General features: G+C 54.5%; 7 protein-coding genes across 7 annotated transcripts; 3 read left to right on the top strand and 4 right to left on the bottom strand.

Moving 5' to 3' along the window:
* Window positions 1-105: 105 nt before the first annotated feature.
* On the bottom strand, window positions 106-2,329 carry NHX1 (Endosomal/prevacuolar sodium/hydrogen exchanger; the record flags this gene model as incomplete). The annotated part of the gene is made up of 5 exons (XM_036633212.1): window positions 106-1,214; window positions 1,265-1,924; window positions 1,986-2,132; window positions 2,193-2,222; window positions 2,284-2,329. 5 exons carry the CDS (start codon window positions 2,327-2,329, stop codon window positions 106-108), a joined length of 1,992 nt encoding a protein of 663 aa, XP_036502815.1.
* Window positions 2,330-4,808: 2,479 nt separating this feature from the next.
* Window positions 4,809-6,839, top strand: sut1-0 (General alpha-glucoside permease; the record flags this gene model as incomplete). Its single annotated transcript, XM_036633211.1, has 1 exon — window positions 4,809-6,839. The coding sequence occupies one exon, from the start codon at window positions 4,809-4,811 to the stop codon at window positions 6,837-6,839; it is 2,031 nt and encodes a 676-aa protein (XP_036502814.1).
* Window positions 6,840-7,767: 928 nt separating this feature from the next.
* On the bottom strand, window positions 7,768-10,391 carry CGCS363_v001361 (uncharacterized protein; the record flags this gene model as incomplete). The annotated part of the gene is made up of 2 exons (XM_036633210.1): window positions 7,768-10,181; window positions 10,241-10,391. 2 exons carry the CDS (start codon window positions 10,389-10,391, stop codon window positions 7,768-7,770), a joined length of 2,565 nt encoding a protein of 854 aa, XP_036502813.1.
* A 1,728-nt stretch (window positions 10,392-12,119) lies between these two features.
* CGCS363_v001360 (putative sterigmatocystin biosynthesis peroxidase stcC) lies at window positions 12,120-13,117 on the top strand (the record flags this gene model as incomplete). The annotated part of the gene is made up of 4 exons (XM_036633209.1): window positions 12,120-12,294; window positions 12,352-12,533; window positions 12,589-12,922; window positions 12,975-13,117. The coding sequence occupies 4 exons, from the start codon at window positions 12,120-12,122 to the stop codon at window positions 13,115-13,117; spliced, it is 834 nt and encodes a 277-aa protein (XP_036502812.1).
* A 140-nt stretch (window positions 13,118-13,257) lies between these two features.
* Window positions 13,258-14,349, bottom strand: CGCS363_v001359 (uncharacterized protein; the record flags this gene model as incomplete). Its single annotated transcript, XM_036633208.1, has 1 exon — window positions 13,258-14,349. One exon carries the CDS (start codon window positions 14,347-14,349, stop codon window positions 13,258-13,260), a length of 1,092 nt encoding a protein of 363 aa, XP_036501819.1.
* Window positions 14,350-15,773: 1,424 nt separating this feature from the next.
* Window positions 15,774-18,110, top strand: CGCS363_v001358 (Uncharacterized protein; the record flags this gene model as incomplete). The annotated part of the gene is made up of 6 exons (XM_036633207.1): window positions 15,774-15,972; window positions 16,021-16,181; window positions 16,241-17,312; window positions 17,362-17,442; window positions 17,976-18,045; window positions 18,107-18,110. 6 exons carry the CDS (start codon window positions 15,774-15,776, stop codon window positions 18,108-18,110), a joined length of 1,587 nt encoding a protein of 528 aa, XP_036501820.1.
* Window positions 18,111-18,142: 32 nt separating this feature from the next.
* On the bottom strand, window positions 18,143-19,960 carry CGCS363_v001357 (uncharacterized protein; the record flags this gene model as incomplete). Its single annotated transcript, XM_036633206.1, has 3 exons — window positions 18,143-18,624; window positions 18,705-19,186; window positions 19,239-19,960. The coding sequence occupies 3 exons, from the start codon at window positions 19,958-19,960 to the stop codon at window positions 18,143-18,145; spliced, it is 1,686 nt and encodes a 561-aa protein (XP_036501827.1).
* Between the last annotated feature and the right edge of the window lie 891 nt (window positions 19,961-20,851).

Genomic DNA, 20,851 nt, shown 5'->3' with positions numbered 1-20,851 from the left:
CGCTGGAAGTGCAACAAACCCGTCTCCGAAGAGATGAAAGCAAACAAAACCCCTGAAATGACGTTTACACAGATTGAAACGAGAACCGCTGCACGCGAGCCACATCTAAGCAGGCCCAGACCCGTTCCCGCGATGATTGTTGTTGTTGTTGCCGCCGTCGAGCAACAGCTTGGGCTTGATAAAGTCCTCGTCCAGCTGCCGGAACAGACCCGCAGGATCCTCGGCGCTGAACAGCTGCCTGATGGCTGATGTCGCAGAGACGTGATGCGCTGCAGGTGAGGGCTCGGCTTGCAGGATGGCGGATGAAGTTGCCGAGTTCGATGCGCCAGGGGTGAGCATCGACGGGCTCGTCCTCCGGGGTTCGCGACGGGCAGGAGGCGGGAGATCCGACGTGTCAATGTCGCTTCCCAGATCAGAGTCTGTCGTGTTACCGCTGCGGTTCAGCAGGTCGCCCCGCTCCGCCTCCGAGTTCTTGCGGCTGAGGCTTGTGCCTCGCTTGATGGGGTTCGGCGAGTGGTGGCCGGAAACGTAGCTACCGCGTTCCGAGCCAGCGCCCGGACGAGTGCCGTTGCGTGAGGCGATGTTGTCTAGCGACATGCTGCCGTTCCGTCGCCCGGGGGTGAAGCCGATGCCGCCGGAGCGCTTGTAGTAGTTACCTCCGAATGACTCAATGTCGAACTCGTCATCGCTGTCAATCTCGTCGACGACGCCCGTGCGGATACCGAGGATTTCTAACATGCGCGCCGTCGTACCGCCAAAGATGATGACAGTGAGCACGACGACAACCAGGACGGTGGCTTTGAGCGCGTAGGAGTTCTCGCCCGTGAGCAGCGCTGCTAGAGCCACTCCGACAGCTCCGCGGAGACCGGCCCAGAAGAGCATGGCCTGGTAGTTGTACGGAAGCTCGTCGCTAACATCCCCACCCCTGCGTTGAGCTCTGTAACGGATGACCCAGTTGATGGCACGGGACAGCGGGAACACGGCGACCCATCGTGCAGCGCAGACTGCTGCGACGGTGATGATGATGAGCAGAGGTCGAAACTGCAGCGCATTATCTGTGAACAGGGCAAGGCCGAGGTAGATGAAGATAAAGTTCTCTGACAGCTGTGCCAGGATCTGGAAAATGAATTTGGTGGTGAGCTGCGTCCGCCTTGACATGTTGAAGTAGGCGTAATGCTTCAGCGTGATACCGCAAAACAGCAAAGACACGATACCTACAGAGGGTCAGCGCCAAAAACAGAATACAGTCGTCGGGTCAACTTACCAGACATGTGGATGCCGTGAGAGAAGAAGTACGTGGCGTAGGCAATCAGCACTACCAAACAGCTCTCTGTCTTCGGGTAGCGGCGGATGTAGGTAAGCTTCAGAAGCAGTGCCGTCATTACACCGACGAGAACGCCAATTAACATGCTGCCGAAGAAGACAATCAAGAAGATGCCGATACCCTCGAAGAAGCTTAACAAGCCCAGCTTAGAAGCGTCGCCCTTTTTGTACTTTTGCGCCGTCTCGAAGATGACAATGGCAATAGCGTCATTCAAGATTGATTCGCCGAAAATGATGGTATAGAGCTTCGGATCGACCTTGTACGAGTTGAAAATGGCCAAGATAGTCACAGGGTCAGTGGCTGAAAGGGTAGCTCCCACAGAGATAGCGTCAACAAACGACATGCTGATGGACTCGACTCCGGTGAGCGCGTAGAGCCACAGTATGAGACCAATGACCACCGCCGACAGGAACGTTCCGGCGAAAGCGAATGTCAAGATCGTGCCCATGTTTCGGAAGAAGTTGGCTTGGTGTAGTTCGTATCCCGACGCCAGGATAATTGGAGGCAGTAAAAGGTTGAAAAAGATTTGGTAGTCGAAGCTGATGAGGTTTCGAATCGAGTCGCCAGAGGTCACGAGTAGGAGAAGTCCGACAGTCATACCTAGACGCTAGGGTTAGATCATCTCGGGATATAGTCTGCACATGGAAAGAAGACGACGAACCGGCGAAGATAGAAATGACGGTTTCGTGGACCGCTTCAATCTTCCTCTCTTGGAGAAAGTAGCTTGTGAGGAATGCAATGATGAGCAGCATGATGGAAATGAACAGCGCCCATGCGGCGAAGATTTCCTTCTGAGAGCCATCGGAACCTGGAGTATACAGTCAGTCGCAGTCGGCAGGGCGGAAGATGGGTAGCTTCGGCATCGTACTTTCGGGATCGCCTTCTTCGGCCGCACGTTCTGAGGATCGTCAGTTTGCGCGTTCTCTCTTGAGGCGGATGGCTGTGCCATGACAACGTACGGACGATGCGCAGGGCCGTCCCTGCGAGATCGGAGGCGGAAAACATGTTGAAGTAAAGGTTCGGTGCGGTAATTGCGGCGCTCACGGGTTGGTGACAGAGTAAGATCCAGAATCAAGAGGGAAGCAGGCTGACCGGCGGGTCGCACATGAGCTCCGAGGATTGCGGATGGCGATCATGAACAAGCCAGCTCGACAGGCGTCGCAGGTGTCGAGGGATCGTCCGCCGCGGAGTCGTGTGAGGCGGCGACGAGAGGGCGCAATGTATCGATTTCGCCAGGCCTCAAAGTCGAGATGGCATTCGCAAAGGTGTCCACTCGAGATGCAGGCGCAGGTAAGGTCGGTAGGTGCAGCAATGCAATAATTAGCAAGACAAACGTACGGGAGCCAGCCACTTCTCGGAGGCTGCAACAATGCACCGCGGTGGCTCTGTACCCGTCTGCTGATTGGTCGTGGATGTTTGACGTTGCGTAGTCGCGGCGGGGTGGTAGAGCTACAATTGGGGGCGGGCAGGTGTCAGTGCATTTTGGACGGAACAGCGGCCGCCAAGCGTCGATCTTGAAGTACCGGTACTGGAGGCCCAGTGTTTGAGCTTCGAACGTCCCAGATTCGGTTAGCCCGTTCGTCTGGACGCAAGGGACTCCTGATAAGTCGATAGGCTCGCTTAGGTGGTGGCCATGCGAGAATAGGCTTCGCTTATTGCATCTCCCGCAGATGATTTCATAATGACATGGCACGTGTCTTCCCCATGCCCACACTCACCCCCCCAACGGGTCTAGATCGCGGGCAACTCTGGGGCGGGCGGGTGCAGCTGCGACGAGACGCTGGGAACCAAGCACCAAGCAGCAAGAGGTACCCATTCTTTTCCCCAGCGCAGCGGTCGGGAGCCTGGAAACCTGGAGAAGACGACCAGTTCGCTGAGGGTGTCGAGGTCGGCACACACAGGTGCGGTAAGACATCTGACACCTGGGGAGAGCGGTTGGGAGAGTGGAAGAGTTGTTGGGCAGCCTGGGGTGGCACTTGACCAGATCCTCGTGAGGATTCTCTCAGTGTGAGTACGAATAGCCGGGCGGATGGCACCGTCAGCCGGGGGGTTGCTGCTGTTCCACCACACGAAAGCGACTCTGGCTGAAGCCGAGGTGAGATTGTGGCCTGCCCTACCGTACCTTGCTTGAAGATGTTTATTTCGCAGCGCCCACCCGAACGAGGAAGGCCACTCTATGCTGACACATGGGGCCGCGCTGACTTGATGATTGTACGTAAATCCGGGGGCCATGAATAGCATCTGTTTGTCACGGCCCGTAAGAGGAGACATGTTGCGCAGACTGCGAGAGACATTGTGGTACGCGTTTTGGAGTCTGAGGTGGCAGACGGCGGTGACAACGGGGGCGGAAGAAGGGAGCTACAGCCATGACGTACTGTTTTGCGGGGATACCCTGGGCATGATGCCCCGGCAGCAGGCAAGCAAGGTGTCTCTCACTCGCTGTGCGATGCCATCGTGACCAGCTCCCGCTCGTCCCCCAGCTTCCAAGCCCCTCTCTCTCGGAACACCCGCCTTGTTCTGCCACCCAGTGGAAGCTTCCATCGGTCCCGCCACGGAGTTGCGCCGTGACTACCTCCCGGCTCCAGCAAATAAATACAAAGACCCTTCCCACTCTCGACCTCAGCTCAGTCAGGGTCGCGTGTCTCGAAACAGCCCACCAACGACCGATCCAACCGACTAGCTGCGCTCGCATCGCCAACACGTGTGTATCCAGCCGGCCTAACCAGCAAAGACACAGTCGCGATCCACGAAGGCGGACGGTTCAAGACCCCCCATCAGCCCGGCCCAACAGCTGCACGACGGCTCTCCCTCGGCTTTGCACCACTCAGCTGCACGTCGCACGCAGCACGCTTCCACCCCTTACATCGAATTCCGCCAGTGCCAGTCGAACCCGACGCCGGTTCTGGCTGCCGCTCTCCCGCATCCGCTTCTGTCAAGCCTCCAGCTTTTACCCAGCCGGTTCCCCCTGTGGCAGACACTCTGGCGCAACCCTGGCACACCATCTCGATCCGCGGTACCGCCTCTAATTCGCCCGTGCCAGGCTCAACCGCATATCCTGGGCTCGAATCAGGAACCGGCCTACATTTTTAGTTGGTCATTCCGCCAGGGCGCAGTTTGCATCCAGCGAATGACGCAGCCCTCTGCTGCCAGAACTGTCATCGTCAGAAATCGACTCACTCCCGTCCGTACCTGCCAGCCAGCCCGAGGGGTCTCGTGGCATCCTCCTACTTGACCGCGTGACGGCACAACGTCTTTCTGCCTGACTTGGCCACGTCGGTTCCCTTTCCCACTCTCGCGAACCATTGAACCCGCTGTTTAAATACTCTTTCACGGGCTATCATTGACTAACGCAGTCAACGAACACACCGGCCTGTCTCTGGCATTCGAAACGAACCCCTCGAGTTGACACAAACCGACCTTCGATGCCCCGCTAGTGGGCCTGGTCCGAACTGAATAGCTTCACTCCGATATCTGTCAGCCCAACATGACTTCCAACAAAGCTCAATCCCCTAGAAGGGGGCGACCTTTGCCCAACATTGATCAGAGCAACCCTCCGTCCAAGACGAACAGCACTCAGACTCGCACGTTGTCCGGCAGCACCGCTCGGAACGGCTCGACTGTGCGTGACAAGGGAATCGCCAGCGAACGATCTCCGCTTCTGTCTCCCAGCAGCGACGACGATGGTTTCACCGACGGTAACACGGTCATGGGGGAGCAGGACGACTTGCAGCAGACAAAGAGCGTGTGGTACCTTATCCTCCTGACCATCAGCATCGGCGGTCTGCAGATCGCATGGTCCGTCGAGCTGTCTAATGGATCACCTTATTTGCTCTCTCTTGGCCTCAGCAAGTCGTTGATGGCCTTGGTTTGGATTGCAGGTCCGCTTACCGGTACGTTGGTTCAGCCCTATGTCGGTATGCTGAGCGACAACTGCCGACTGCCGTGGGGAAAGCGGAAACCATTTATGGTCGGCGGGGCCATCGCAACCATGGTGTCGCTGATGTTCTTGGCTTGGACGAGGGAAATTGTCGGCGGCTTCTTGGGGATTTTTGGAGCCGATCCGGAGTCCCAGGGAGTCAAGACCGCCATTATTTGCGTCGCCGTGGTCGGCATCTATGTACTCGATTTCGCCATCAACACCGTGCAGGCCGCCATTCGAGCCTTCATCGTGGACTGCGCACCTGCTCACCAACAGGAGGCGGCCAATGCCATGGCAAGTCGCATTACCGGTTTCGGTAACATTGTCGGATATATCGCGGGCTACATCGATTTGCCGAAATACGTCTGGTTTTTGGGTGACACCCAGTTCAAGGTGCTCTGCGCCATCGCCAGCATCGCCTTGGCGTCGACCATCCTAGTAAGCACAACATTGATCCACGAACGGGACCCGCGACTCGAGGGCCCGCCGGCGCAGAGCAAGGCTGGCGTCCTTCCATTCTTTGGGAAGATCTTTACCTCCATCAAGCGTCTGCCGCCTCAGGTTATGAGAGTCTGCCAGGTTCAATTTTGCGCTTGGGTTGGCTTCTTCCCCTTGCTATTCTATACCTCTTCGTACATTGGCGAGATCTACGTTGAGCCCTTCCTCGAGAAGAACCCGCACATGGCTCCGGAAGAGCTCGACAAGCTGTACGAGCAGGCAACGAGAGTCGGAACGTTTGCTCTCCTCATCAACTCTATTGTCAGCTTGGCCACAAACGTCTTCCTGCCCTTCTTCATCGCTCCTACCTATGACAGCCACCCCGTCCTCTGTGACGTGCCGGGGGAGACAGATGCTGCTCCGAAGGACTTCGACAGCGAGAAGCCATCTTTCCTAGATCGTCTCCAGATTCCAGGCTTCACGCTCAAGAGAGCTTGGTTCATGTCGCTGTGGCTCTTCGCAGGTGCCATGTTCTGCACCGTCATCGTGCGCACAGTCGAAGCAGCTACAGCATTGATCGGCCTAGTCGGCATTACTTGGGCCATGACTTTGTGGGCTCCGTGGGCCATTATCAGCGCAGAGATCAGCCGTCGAGACGCGGTGCTGCGTGCCAGACAACGACACTTGAGCCCAAGCAGGCGCTCAGATGGCCCGGCTTCCCCGTCCCTCAACTCCATCGCCGACTCTGACCGATCTGTTCTCAGCGAGGGCGAGGAGACGGACCAGGCGGGCGTCATCCTAGGCATCCACAACATGGCCATCGCCGCGCCGCAGATCATCGCCACCGTCGGCTCCAGCATCATCTTCAAGATCTGGCAGAAGCCCCGCGGCACTCCCGGCGACCACTCCATGGCCATCGTTCTGGCCCTGGGTGGTATCGCCGTGCTTGTCTCGTCCTTTTTTGTGGCAGCTATCAAGGAAAGCTCATCCTTGCCCGCGGACGCCATGGTCGCTGCAGAGGAGGGCGATTCCACCGGTGGAGGCAGTCGCCCAGGAACGGGCCATGTCCGCAACAAGAGCTACGAGCAGCTCCCGCGCGTCAGCATCAAGCGCGCGACACTCACGAGAAACAAGAGTTTTGGTGGTGCCGAGTACTAAATTACTCGGCTCAATTTCACTCGTTAGGCGTTGGGACTGGAGGGGTCACAGGCGGGTGGCATCCCAGATTGGTTTGGAACATTGGAAACATGCAAGGAGTTTTGGGTATACCTACAATGAATGACGGTGGGAAGGGCTCCGCCAATCTTTTCTTTTTTCAGTGACAGCGCGAGGCCTTGGAGCAACTGGGAAAATTGAAGGCAGGATTCCTTGTTTTTACCCCATCAGACACCTTAGAATGATGTAAGGGGAGTCATGAGATGTAGACCATACACAGAAGCAGCACAAGTTCTGCTTAGAATGATGAGGCACGCAGCCAATACGACATACAATTATGAATCACATTATTGCAGTCACATTTTGCACAGGAATTATCATGGTGACGAGCTCTCCAATTATCCACAAATACCCGCGTTGTCTTTCGTACAATCATCCATCGAGAGAGATGTTCGTATTCCTTCGTACATATTCACAAACTCAGGCTTGCTTTCGTTTCCGTAAAACTCGTGAGAGTCGTTTGGGAGGGAAAATCGCGCGACATGCTCCAACCGTTATAAGATAGATGTCGTCCCTTTCAGGGGAAAAGGAGGCGACGAGTCCGAGAAAGAAAAGAAACAGAGACAAGAATTCCACAACCGTAAACTCCTTTCGGGGCCTGCTTGCGACAGCAGGGACACCCGACCCAATGCAATCTTTTTTGTACTTTGTGCCGTCAACCATGAAGAAGGAGAAGAGGGTGAAGAAGCAGTCGTGTCGCCGTAGCTGGAGTGCCAGTCTTCCCTGAAATATCGCGATTCAAAGATGGGACAGCAGCCAACCCAATGCCAAAAAGGGACCGTGGTCATACTTACCGCCCGGGCCGGGGGGGTGTTACATCAAAATGTCGTGTCGGTCGTGAACGCCGTCGCCGTCGCTGTTGACCGGCGTTCTAGTCGTACATGTCCACTCCTCCCGCCGGCGGGCGGCTCGCGCTGCTCCGTCTTCGCTCCTGTCTTCTCCTCCTCCGGTTGTGCTCCGCGGCGGATCCCGTAGGGTTCAGGCCGGCCGGCGGTACGGCGGGCGAGGGGCTCATCTGGCTCCAGGTGCCGTGCGTGTGCTCGCTGCCGATGCTAGAGACAGAGGGGTTTGCGCCGCCGGTCGGTCCGGAGTAGTAGGCCGAGTCCTTCGGTTTCCGGCCCGCCGCGAAAGCCGGGTTGGGGGGCGGGAGGGCGTCGCCTGCCTCGGCCATCTGCTCGGCCGCGGCCTCTGCTCTTCTCTGGCTCGAGTCACGGCGGTAGCGGCGCCCGCTGCCGACGTCGGTGCCGGAGAGACTGCTCACCGAGGTGCCGCGCCGTCTTCGGTGGTCGCGCTTGGATGCGGCGGCTTCTTCCTCGGTCAGCCTGCGCAGCGTGACGTTGCGGTCCTTGTCGTCGTGGACCTTGACCTTGACGCTGACGGGCGCCAGAGTGGACTGGCCGAAGCGTTCAGACTCTGCGCGACGACGCTGCTCCTCCTTGGCTGCGAGGGCACTCGCCGAGGCGACGGCGGCCGCTGCCGCCTCATCGCCAGCCCTCCTGCGTTTGGCAGAATCGCGGCGCTGCGGTCGGCCGCTGGGCGATCCGTAGACATCATTCTCGGACTCACGGCTGAGGATGCCCTGCGGGTCTGGCGGCATCGCAGGCATGCTGACGGAGTCGGGGTAGCCGGCACCTGCACCGGGAGGCGTTCTCGGGGGGCGGGCAGAATACGGCGGCATCGGGGGCCCACCTCCGTAGCCGGTTCCAGAAGGACGAGGCTCAAGCTCGGAGGATTCGGTCAACTCGGTGATCTCTGTGCTGATGGCGGACATGGGAGGTCTCGGGCGGCGACCACCACTGGCGCGGCGAGAGGAGCGCCTGTCGCGGGACGGGGAGGACATGCCGTCTCCCGTGTATCTTGAGCCCGAAACGCCTGACCTCATCTCTTCCTCGTCCCTGATTCTCTGCTCTTCGGCCTTCTTGTTCTTGCGGTCGGCCATCTTCTTGGCGAACCATCCCAAGCCCAGACCAGCCAAGATGCCCTTGCCGGCCCCGCCTGAGGGCGGCGGCTCATCCCTACGTCTAGACGGGCTCACATACGACGAGTACTCGGAATCTTCGAAGCTGTACTGGGACCTGGTCCTGGCGTGAGGGGGTCGGTTCGTGCGAGATTCGGCGGCGCTGAGAGCTTGAGCGGCCATGACGGGGTTTCCAGGGGGCGGCAGGATGGAACCCTCGCGGGGTCTTCGTGCGGGCGGCGGGGTGTCTTCGGTCCAGTCCGTGTAGTCGGTGAACTCACTCTGGGCGGGGTAGCTTCGACTCGGGCGGCGGCGTTGAGGAGTCTCGGTCGAGACGGCAGAGTATTCCTCGTCGTGTGGTCGGCTCTTCTCTTTCTTCTTCATCAGGCTGGACAGAAGCTTTCCTGCGCCGATACCAGCACCGACACCGAATAACGTCTTCATGAAGCCGCCGCCTTCCTTCTTCTTGTCATCCCGGCGAGAGTCGATGTCGGTGTACTTTTCGCTCTCGAAGTAGCTTGCGGAATCTCTGCGTGAGGGGAGGTAGCTCTGCGAGCCCCGTCTGGAACCGATAACCTCTGGCCCACGACTGCGGCTGCGCGATCGTGATCTTTCCCGGCTGAGCTCCTTCTCCTTCTCCTTGTGCTTCTTGCGACCGAACAAGGCGGCCAGGGTGGCACCAGCTGCGAGAGGCGCCACCCATCTGTTGCTCTTGGTCTTCTCCGTGTGGACATCACTGTAGTACTCTGAGTCGTAAGACACGCCGCTCGGTCCCTCGGACCGTCCTCCACTGATGTACGTCTCCCGGCCACGGTCATCGCCCTCGGCGCGGTAACTAAGGATGAAATACAGCAAGAGCAAGAAGGCGACCCATAGGGAGTAGAGGATGAATGTGTACTTTGGGGAGCCATAGAGCGTCAATCCGAGAGGCACCTGAATGAGACCGAGCAGAGCGATGAGCCGTCCGCTCCACCGATGAAACATCTTTCTGAGCGAGCGTCCCCTGATGTTCCTCACGAGCCGGCCGCCGATGATCTGCAGGAGAAACATGATGAAGATTGCCAGGCCGATGGCGTGGTGCGGGTTCGTCCAGCTTCGTTCGGGGCCGACGGCGAACCAGCCCAAGGTGAAAACGGCGACAAGCAAGAGCGCTCCCAGGATCTGTAGCTGGGCGTGGTAGGGTACGGCGTAACCGGGCTTTCTCGTGTAGAATCGAACCGTCAAGACGGAGAAAGGGACGATGACAAGGAAGACGATGGCTCCCATGACACCGTGAGCAAGAATGAGGGTGTGATATTGAGCGACTGTCGAGAAGCGATTGCCCATGCCTAGGGTGGTCTGTGTTAGTGGAGTGTCTTCATCGAAAACCCGGCCGGGACGCATTCACCATTGTATTGCATGGTCTCGAAATTGAGACCTTGGAGGTTGGGCAGCAAGAAGGTGTTCTTCTCAAAGTCCCAGGTTCCGTCGCCGACCGTCATGGTGTTGGAGTCGTAGGTAGCGACGCCCGGCGCCGAGAACCCTTCTGCCGGCGCCATGATGGCGACGACGAGCGGAGGAGTCCTTCAGACGCGGGTGGGAGGTGTTGAAGAATGCGGGAAAACCGTTGGGCGTCTTTATCGTGGCCGACTCTCGAGATCCTCAAAAGGAAAGGGACCCCGAGAAATGGTTGCGTTTATCGTTTGGGTGGGATGGCGGGTTTCCTGAAAGTCGGTCAGTGAGCCGGCCGGAGGTGCAAGTGGGGGAAGTTTCGGTGTTGGCGTCTGCGCTGGAATGTTTGAAGCAGAACATGCGCCCTACCCCCAGAGGAAAGATAAGGTGTCGGGAGGTTGGGAACAAAGAAAATCTTCAGGATGAACCCGAAGACTTGTGTCACTACCTTAGCGACGAGAGACTAGGTTTCTCCAAGAGAAAAAGAGAGTGGGTTCGTCCTGTCTGTGAGCTCACCAGGTGGTCGCTGACAACCCAGCCGGACCTGCAGCGTGGTTGCGCGGGGTAACCGGGTCGCCCTTGGCGCCGAATCCTGGCTCCACAGCGGGCGACGGGCAGCGGGTGTGGTGGAGCCCAGCCTATCGATAGGCCACTTGGGGACAACGGGTTAGTGTCCCGGTGGCTGGAAAGCTCTTATCGGCACGTGACCGCCCGAACTGATCGCCCGAGCTCTTCCAAGGTTTCCAAGGCTGTTTTCCGTCCAAGACGTCAGCGTCCGTATTGTCCTGGGCAACCATGTTCTTTTTTCCAGGGTTCAGCTCCTTTTTAAAGTGCAAAACCGTTGTCCCATGTTCGCTTCGAGAAGCAGCTGCGGACTTTCGACGAACACCGTCAGCCTCAGCTGGGCACGCACAAATGGTGCGTTCGCCTCCGGGGCGGTGTGCCACGTGTCTGCGGTGAGCTGGCAACGGCCATTCTGTCTGGCCCGGCCCTCTCTGCGTTATACGAATTTCTGAGATAGAAAGCGGATTCGAGCGAAGAGGGGATGACAATTAGAGGCGCAGAGACTCGAGGTTTTGAAACAGGCGGTGGGCGGACATCCCTGCTCAGGTACCAACGGCTACTGCAGTGTACCCGAACGGATCAAAGATCTCGACCTACCTCCCCGCTGTTAGCCTTCTTTTCTCCCCAAGACGGGCCGGCCATTCCACCCGTCGAATGAGTCACGTTGAGAAGATCGTGTCTGCGCAGCAAGTCATCACCGATTTGTGTCTCACTGTCCGTCATCTCAAGCTACTCGCTCGTCAGGCAAGTCATCGCCTGAGGGGAACAAACAGCGGGTCTAGCTGAATCGCAGACTCGGGTGACGGTGTTCTCGATGTGCAATATATCGAGAACGATATCAAGAGGTCCTGTGAGGAAGAATGATCTGCGTTCACAGCCACATGTAAAGGGCTCATATCCATAACTGTTGGTTTCGTCGAAATGCGATACTTGATGCTGTCTGTGAGGCTCGTTCTCGTGGCTCGTTCTCGTTTTCGCAGTCGGTCGGGTCAGTGGCTGATGATGGCCTCGTCAACACAATGCTAACCTCCTTTGCGCCAAGAAGCAATTTTAAGCATCACCATGTTGAGGTTTTGCTAGGAAATAGGCAAGATTTGATTCGATAATGGAAGGGAGGCGTGGTGCTCGGCGTGAAAGTAGAATGTTTGAATGATTGATATAAAGGCCTGCCTGTTGTTTGAGATGTTGCTGTTATTGAGTATCGAAACATCGTTCTCACAGACTCAAACATACCAGTCATCTTCCAAATTCTCCTTCAGATCAATTCCACAATGCATATTCCTTCTATGATCATCATGGGCCTGGCTCCTTTGGCCTATAGCTTCCCTCACTTTGCCAACTCTGGCATTGGACACTCAACCCGGCCGCCAGTAATCAAGTCTGGAAACGGAACCGGACGTCTGACGCCAAATCACTTCTTCTGGAAAGCTCCAGGACCTGGCGATCGTATGTCTGGATCTGTCTCGGCGGGAGTATTTGAACGTGCTAACAGAATCAATGCAGAGCGTTCCCCATGCCCGACGATGAACACCCTCGCAAACCATGGCTTCGTTCCCCACGACGGCCGAAACATTACGCTCGACAAACTCACAAAGGGGGTCAAGGATGCATTGAACGTGGCCGAATCCCGGGCTCTCAACATCTTTGAGAACGCTCTTGTAGTCAACCCCGTTCCCAACGCCACGGTAAGAGAAGCATCTGCATCGCTCCGAGAGGGCGGGCTGACCAAAGCCGCAACAGTTCTTTGACCTCGAGATGCTCCATGTCCATAATGTGATCGAACACGACGGCAGTCTCTCCCGCCGCGATGCGGTCTTCGACCCCACCAACTCCTTCGACAAGGGGACCTTTGACAACTTTGTGAGCTATTTTGGAAACGAGCAGGCCATCAACACGTCAATCATAGCCAACGCTCGTGCCAGACATGCCCTTGACATGAGCGAGATCAACCCAAGCTTCTCCATCACCCAAGAACAGATTCCGGTCATCGTCGGCGAGAACGCCTTCATGCTGGCCATTTTTGGTCATCCGGAAAACCCGGTAGCGAATAGGTCATTCATGGAGTACTTCTTTAGTAAGTTATTGTGGTCCCACACTGGTCTTCGACATATTCTAATCATCCATAGGGAACGAGCGGTTGCCAGTTGAGCTTGGCTGGACTCCGAGCGACACTCCTATTGACACCACGCTGGGCCAGTTCGTGCAGGATATTATCGCTCAGAGTCCTCCCGATGTGCCCCTCACATTTACCCCGCAGTCGTCTGTTTAAACACGGCGTGGAATCTCGGGAAAAGGTAAAAGATTGTTGAGTTCGCTATGCATATTATCGACGTCTGATGGATGTTGTATACGACATATATCTCCATCTCTATAGTTGATGAACAGGCAGTCCAACATTTTTATGTCTCTCTATATAGTAGATGCATGATTGACCTTAAATTTTATAAACCTTGAACTCGATTTTACCACTTTATGCCCACGAATCTTGAGTAAAGTCTTGCCGTTTATGAACGCTGCAGCAGGACGACCCGAAGTCATGTAGCATTTTGTGCACGCTTCATCAGAACAACCCAAAGCCCAGGAGACAAATTGGTACTTTAGCAAACTGACGGATGGTGCAAACCAATCGGCCTCCGGCTTGGGATGCCGCTTGAATCTCTCCCTCGCCGGCATGGATAAGGTGATGTACTCTCTCAACCCCCTCAACTCTGGAGGGCCAGTTTCGGTCGGACACCAGCGACAGCTGCCCAATTTGTAAAGATCCCCGAACAGCCCATTGTAGAAGTCTTCTAATTGTTTCAACGTGCAATCAACTTCGTCAGCTCTGCGCGGGTCTTCCCTCCACGGATTTGCCCATGAATTACTCCATCTGAATGTCAGGATTTCGCCGGAGGGTCTTTTCGTTGCAGGCTGAGGAAGATACCCAGAACTCACGGTGATGATACCCGTCTTTATATACTCCAAGCATATGATGCCTTCCACAATGCTCCAGTCTAGTTCCTCTTGGCCAGAAGTTTTGGGGGTGTTCTTGAAGAGCAAGCCCCTTGTCTTCGGCGGATGCTCGAAGGTTACCTTCGCATCGTAGGGGCCTCTCGATGTTCCATAAAGCAGAGGAAACATGATGCAATCGTAGAAGCGTATCGGCGTTTGAGCGTTCCTAGCCCAAAGCAAGACTTCGTCGCGCTCCCAGAACGGTGTACCCGGTTGACCATCGGCTTTTCTAGTCTCGCTGAAATGTATGCCGAATGAGCCCGTATAATTGCCCAGACGATCGACAACTTCGGCTGCATCGCAGACCTTTGCGAGCAAGACGAGAAGTGCGGCTCTGTGATTTCCATCTGGAGGAGCCTGTATTGAGACAACCACCTCTTTGGGATTGTAGTGTTTGAGGACCTTGGCGAAGACGGAGCGTGTGTTCTTGATCGACCACATTGACGTTTTGTGACGAATCCCTTGTTTCTCAGGTCCTTCGTCCGCCGCCCAGGTGGCTTGGATCCTCATAGCTGAGCCTCTTATGAACTCTGAGTCGACAAAGACGCACAGCTTGTCGATGTCAATACGCTCGCATTCGTGCTTATCGTCGGGAGCGGGAGCTGTCTTTCCGAGGCGGCAGTTGCAGCGAACACGTCTGCGAGGCAGACGGTCGAGGATATCGGATCTTAGCTGGGAGTTGGTATGAAGAAGACTTATGTGATCTTCTTCCTTGCTCAACATATCCCATATGTGGTCGCGCGTCTCTTGAGGAAGGGTCGAGAATGGGGACGCCATCGTTGCTGTGTCCATTATTGCTGTGTTCATCGTTGCTGTGTGCCTTGCTCGGGGTCTATAAATGTGCCGTTCGGGGGCAATGCGACAGATGCTTTCTTTTCGAACTTACTAAAAGTTGAAGGCTTGGTACATATAAGCATATGGATTCAATCGGAGAACCTTGATTATCTAGGTGATGCAAAGGTGCGACTTCAAGGTGGCCTTGCGATACAGTTTAAATTTTCTTGTCAACTCTATTTATGTCATCGCGGAGAGGAAAGGAAACATCGTCGTCTTGTTATCTCTATTATTGTAGTCTTCCTCGTCTGCCATCTCCGTTTACTGCCTCTAACTAAAGGAAGCAAACAGGCGATAATTTGGGTATCTTGAGGCGACCAATTGATACTGGGGACCTTGTTATATGAAAGGCGGTGGAAGTCATAGACACAGACACCTTGCCCAGGTTTGGATCAGTCAGACACTGGTGCTAGCGAAGGGTTGAGGATGGATCAGCGCACAATTTCTTACGGAACGTCGACAGACAATCGAAGATTCGGGATTTAGGTCTACCGAGACATTGGACATCCAAAACATAGATAATTTGATGTGACGTTTTCGTCAATCACGCAAAGCAGGATAAGTCCAGATGCGGGAACCCTTCAGACACTGGCAAACTGTAGGCGGTAAGCGGTTGGCGCTTCTTTGGACGGCCGATCAAAACAAGACATTTTAGCGGCAAACCAAATTCGCTTTTCAGTACAAGATCGGCAGCCACTGAAGCTTGAGGCTCTAGGAACTAACTCCGGTGACGTTGACCCGTTTGCTGGTAGATGGAAGGTCTCAGATCTGAAGACAAGGCTGAGACTTTGCGCAATGTGAGTCAAGCCGACAGTGATAATTAGACATTTGATTCCACGGACTGCGCAGAGGTGACGTTATTTACCTCTTCTTGTCCGGGTCCGTCGTGAGAATTGATATGGTGTTTGATTTCATCAATGACATAGGAGGACGGTTTAGTATATAAAAGTAATCTCAACGAAGCGATCAGTCGCGGCTCATGGTATCTATCTGATTTTCTAGCATCCGTACTTGAGACTTCACCCTAATTGCCCCTGTTTTTACTCTCATCTAGCTACACTTTTCCCTCAGACACTTTTCCCCCAGAGCACTCAGTCACAATGCCGCCAATCTTCCCGTTAGCAATCAATACTGAGGGGTCGAAGGGCGAAAAAAAGCCGGAGCGGGAACCACGGAACCTCGTACTCTTCTTCGATGGCACTGGAAACGAGTTTACCGGGTCTGACAAGGATACGAATGTGGTCAAATTGCTCAATATGATGGACCGCAATGCCTGCAATCAGTACCACTACTATCAAAGTACGTTAATCATATCTGCAAGTCGGCTGGTTGCTTACATGTCCTTAGCTGGTATTGGCACATATGATGTCAAGGAGAAGACCGTCCACAAGTCCAGCTTCGGCGAGATGAAGAGCAGCTTCTGGAAAATGGTTGACCAGGGACTCGGTACGACATTCGACGCGCATGTCATTGCCGGCTATCGCTTCCTGATGCAGTACTATGCCCCCGTGAGTAAGCCGTCGCCCTAAAGTTGGCGAGCATTTCAACTAACCTTCCATGATGACAGGGTGATAGAATCTACGTGTTCGGGTTCAGTCGCGGGGCATACATCGCTAGATTTCTCTCACGCATGGTTTTCACTGTTGGACTTCTCTGCAAAGGGAACGAGGAGATGGTGCCGTTCGCATATCGCCTCTACCAGCGGCACCTGAACGGCGAGTTTAAAGCTGCCAAGAAAGGTGACCATCACATATCTCAACACAACGACTATCAGACGAACCAATCTCCAAAGAAGTGCACAGCGGCCACGTGCGAGTTGGTCGCGTTTAGCGACACCTTCTGTTGGAGGGCGCCACGGGCCAAGACTAACATCAAGGTCTTCTTCCTGGGCCTGTGGGATTGCGTCAACTCGGTGTCCGTTTTGGAAAAGAAGACGACGGCCAACGTCAAAGTCCAAGGGACTGCGGACATCATCAGGCATGCTGTGGCTGTCGACGAGCGCCGCGTCAAGTTCAAGCCAGCACTCTTCGACCAGGACAAAGCAGGTGACAGCATCCGAAAAGAGCACATCAAGGAAGTCTGGTTCCCGGGCAACCATAGCGATGTCGGCGGTGGTTGGCACCCCGACAGTGACTTTCTTTTGACCGACGACAAGAAAGCTAACATCGGGTTGCGCCTGAAGTCTTGGAAGAAACTTCGAAAGCTGAGAAGGGAGCAAAAAAAGGAAGGACAAAATGACTGGGGCCAATGTGAGCAGTCTCACTACACCTTGAAGCAGTTGGATGATTGCGAGGCCGAGCACTCCAAGTCGTATTGCTCCAAGGATAAATGTGGGAGGTGTCGCAATGACGGCCAACACGATTACTGCTCCCACAGGTACCGCATGAGGCCTTGCCAACTGAGCGATGCCCCCCTGTATTGGATGATTCAAGAGATTGAAGAAGCGGACAAGCGACAACGCGGAGAGGGAGACTACTGGCCGGATGGTGAGGGAATCAAGTGGGTTAAGGAAAAGGTCGCGGACTTCAAGATTCGTTACCTGTACCACAAGGAGGATGCCGTACTCGCCTCTCTTCACGATCCGCTCAAATTTGGCTTCGGTGATACGATAGGGTCTGTCCTATTATGGAACTTTCTGGGTGAGGCTCTTGCATTATCCTTGTGTTAGAGTATGACTGACATGAACAGAATTCTACCCCTTGGCCAAACGATGGGAGCTCAAGAGGAATACTGTTCGTGCCGACAAAGAACACGCCGCCGACACTTACCGTACCCATTGGCATTGGCAGATGTTTCCCCTCAACATGGGCGAAACCCGAGATATCCCTTGTGATGCAGTCTTGCATTCATCCCTGGTCGATCGTATCAAGCGTCGCCCGACTTACCGCCCAGTGAACAACAGTGGAGAAGTCGACGGCAAGGAGACACCTTATTGCTTGATAACAGAAAACAAACAGGAGATTTCCGGCAAAATAATCGAGAGGCCGCCGGCTGAGTCAGAAGACCTCTGTAGAGGATATTATACTTTTGGGGAGAAAAACACTAAGTCGGGTTGAACTCGACAGGGAATTGTGTTGCTTTTACTCGTTTTACGTCGCCGGACCGCTTCTGGTTGGGCTAGTCGAGTGTTGTATCGTGGAGTTGCGGTCAGGAGGTATGCGAATCGTGAATATTGAATAAACGGCAGTGAAAGAAGTCTTTCGTTTGAGACAGCCTAGTTTTCATATGTTTGCACGGCTGAACGTCCTATGTTGCAGCAAATTTGGAGATTTACTTCTATCGTAGACAACAGTTAATTACAGTGATTAGAGACGAGGGCGTCGACAAGGATAAGGATGACGACGACGACGACGAGGGAGAGGACGACGTTGAGTATGCAGGAAGAATAAGGGACCTGTTCCGTTTTCCTAGTCATGCTGTTGACGTTCTGAAGCTGATAGAACACCAAGTCAGACGTGCCAATGCATCCCTACATGCCACCATGCGCCCGTTTATTAACCAACAAACTCGTCTCTTCCTCCGTCCCGAATGCCGCAAACCGCAAATCCTCATTCATATCCACAATCTCCCCAAATCTGACCTTGAGCTTCTTTAAATGCTCAGACATGCCCTCCTTGCCACCAGAACAAGCCTGTCTCGCCAACCGATTCAAAGTCCCATGCTCATGAGTCGTGGTGCACAAGATCTGCAGGAAGCCTCCAGGAGTCGCCGCGACGCCGTTCTGGAACATGGCAATCAGGCCGAGTAGCAAGAAGATCGCAGTAACAATCAAGTCTGCGGCGTACACTGCAATGAGTTTCCAGGGGGACTTGAAAACGTAGCTCAGCCTATAGGTTTCGGTCGTGACGGAAGTTGAAGTCAAGTGTTGCCCGTCATTGAATATTGAGAGGGAGACATTGGTCATGAGATCGCGAAGAATTTCTGGTGACAGGTTTCGACCATAGAGAGAAGCTGACAGCCGTTGAATAAGGCGTTCAATTCGTCTTTGGTATGAGTATATGTCGGATATATGTATTCGATGCCATCCGGACCGTCTTTGGCACGTTGCTCGCCGTAGAAAAGGTTGGGATAAAACAACGCCGTTGCATTCAGCGGTTTCTCGTTCGATATACCCACAGTTATAGTCTGAATGGAGTTGGTGCAATTGACATGAGCATTGTAAGTGGCCGCCATTGCGACGCAGTTCAGCGCCCGCAATGTAGCATTCTGCCGCTGCCCATCACTCTCGGCCCAGATCATGACAAATTCATACAGATCGTTGACTCTCTTGAAGTTAGGATTGTGGGGGTAATGAGAAGCTCGATAGAATCCATTTTGCGCGTAGGTGTCGTTGAGGTCCGTGTTGAAGTACAATTTCGCTGTTGAAACAGGGCTCGCGTCCTTACATTGAAGGGACGGAGCCGCACATTGGAGGTCATAGGAGCAGTTGACTCCGCAAGATGATGTGCGAGTGAGATAGGCACCTTCGAGTAGAGACCGTTTGCCAATGGCCGAGTACTCCAAGATCGGCATTCTAGCTATGAGTCAGAATTGAGCTAGGTGAGAGATTGGTGTGAAAAACGTACTTGTACTCGCCATCAGGCATTGTACTGAACATGGCATACTTGAAGAGGTCGGCTGCTGATCCATTGCCGCGAAAATCGACATCAAGAGCTGGGATTGATGCTGCACTGGTTACGTTCCGAGCTACCTGCTCTACGACAAGGCTTCCGCCCGGAAGTGATGCTGACAATGGGACCAATAGGAGTAGTAATCCGAAGAACCACAGAAGGGGGACTAGTTTCAATATCCCGAGCTGATACAAGTTAAGCGGACCGAAATTCAGCTGGAAGAGGGCTTCCACTTTCTCCAGTGGAAGCGACCTCCGGCGTAGATACCACCACAAGAGTTGCGCGAATGCTGCTGAAGCGGACGCTGTCAGGATGGTTGAGAAGGCCCGTGAAAGAACTAGGATGAAAAAGCTGTTCCATGTCTGAGATATGCCGACTTCATCGATGGGTCTCCCACCTCCTCCGCCAATCACGTAGAAGTAGATGTAGTTGGCAATGGCGATAACCATCGCTCCGATGAAGCCCCCGACGATCACGGCTGGTGTGTACCATCCTATAGAAGAAAGCTTGCTCGTACTCAGAGGCCTCGGTGAGACTACCGATGTGAACCCCTTGGTCTCCCGAACAAAGGGTGTCGAGGAATCTGTGATATTGGCAGCGTCGAGTGGATGAGGGCTGTGTTCATCGTGGGTGTTTGAGTCTGTCTCCAGCTCCGCGCGATACGCGATGTTACTCATTTTTCGGTGTTCAGCGGTTGTATTTTCTCCGGGGTTGAACCCAGCTCGGTCGTGAAGACCTGCGTCGGATGCTTCCTTGTATTATAGGAAGCTACACGTCGACCCCCTGAAGGATCGCACTTTTCAGCTGAGCACGCGGGCTTTGTCTAGACCGATGCTACCACAGACTCATTGGCAAAGTATGGCAAAGGCGAATGCGTTGCGATTACCATATTGAAAGTGCGATAGACCTCAAGATAGACTTTGGAGGCTGAATAGGCTACATGCAAGATCTTGGAGGAGCTGAAGATCTAGCGTGGTGTTAGCTGAAGTGTGAATGTCAACACAGACTCGAATTAGCCTAACCACTAGCGACCGTTGTCTCACTTGTAGGTGCCTTGCATCTCAACTCCAGCTGTCGTGACCCTGCGTTGAGCTAAACTCCTGTTGTGCGCCCAAGACTTGACATTCGGAGCATCGGTAGGTGTTGGGGAGTTGCGGCCATGCATGCGATGTGGTCTCCGGGAGCCCTTTTGCTGAGTTTGCACTGGCATCTCAGCATCTCAGCATCTCATGTTCCGTATCTGAGTCTAACTCCTTCAAAAAGGCCGCCACAGTCTCTCTCACAGCCTACATCTCACCTGTCGCTCTACCTCATAAACTGACGTTGCGCCATGTGATCGTCTGCTTGTACAGGACTAGGACTACCCAAGGTCTTCAATAGACGTTAAGCTCCCGAGGCAGTCAAGGCTGTCATGGATAGTATTGTAATAACGGAGGACATAGTCATGACGGCTGAGTTATTCTGTGGATATCACGTTGCCTACGTCAACCTTTGCTCTCGGTGACAAGCCCACGCTCTATAACCATCCTGCGTTCCCGGCTCTAGCACATACGACCATACCCACTGGA

This window comes from Colletotrichum siamense (assembly GCF_013390195.1).
Source record: "Colletotrichum siamense strain Cg363 chromosome Unknown KSG_Cg363_contig01, whole genome shotgun sequence".
Lineage (NCBI taxonomy): Eukaryota > Fungi > Ascomycota > Sordariomycetes > Glomerellales > Glomerellaceae > Colletotrichum > Colletotrichum siamense.
Note: the sequence above shows the minus strand (reverse complement) of the source record. Positions and strands in the feature narration are given on the sequence as shown.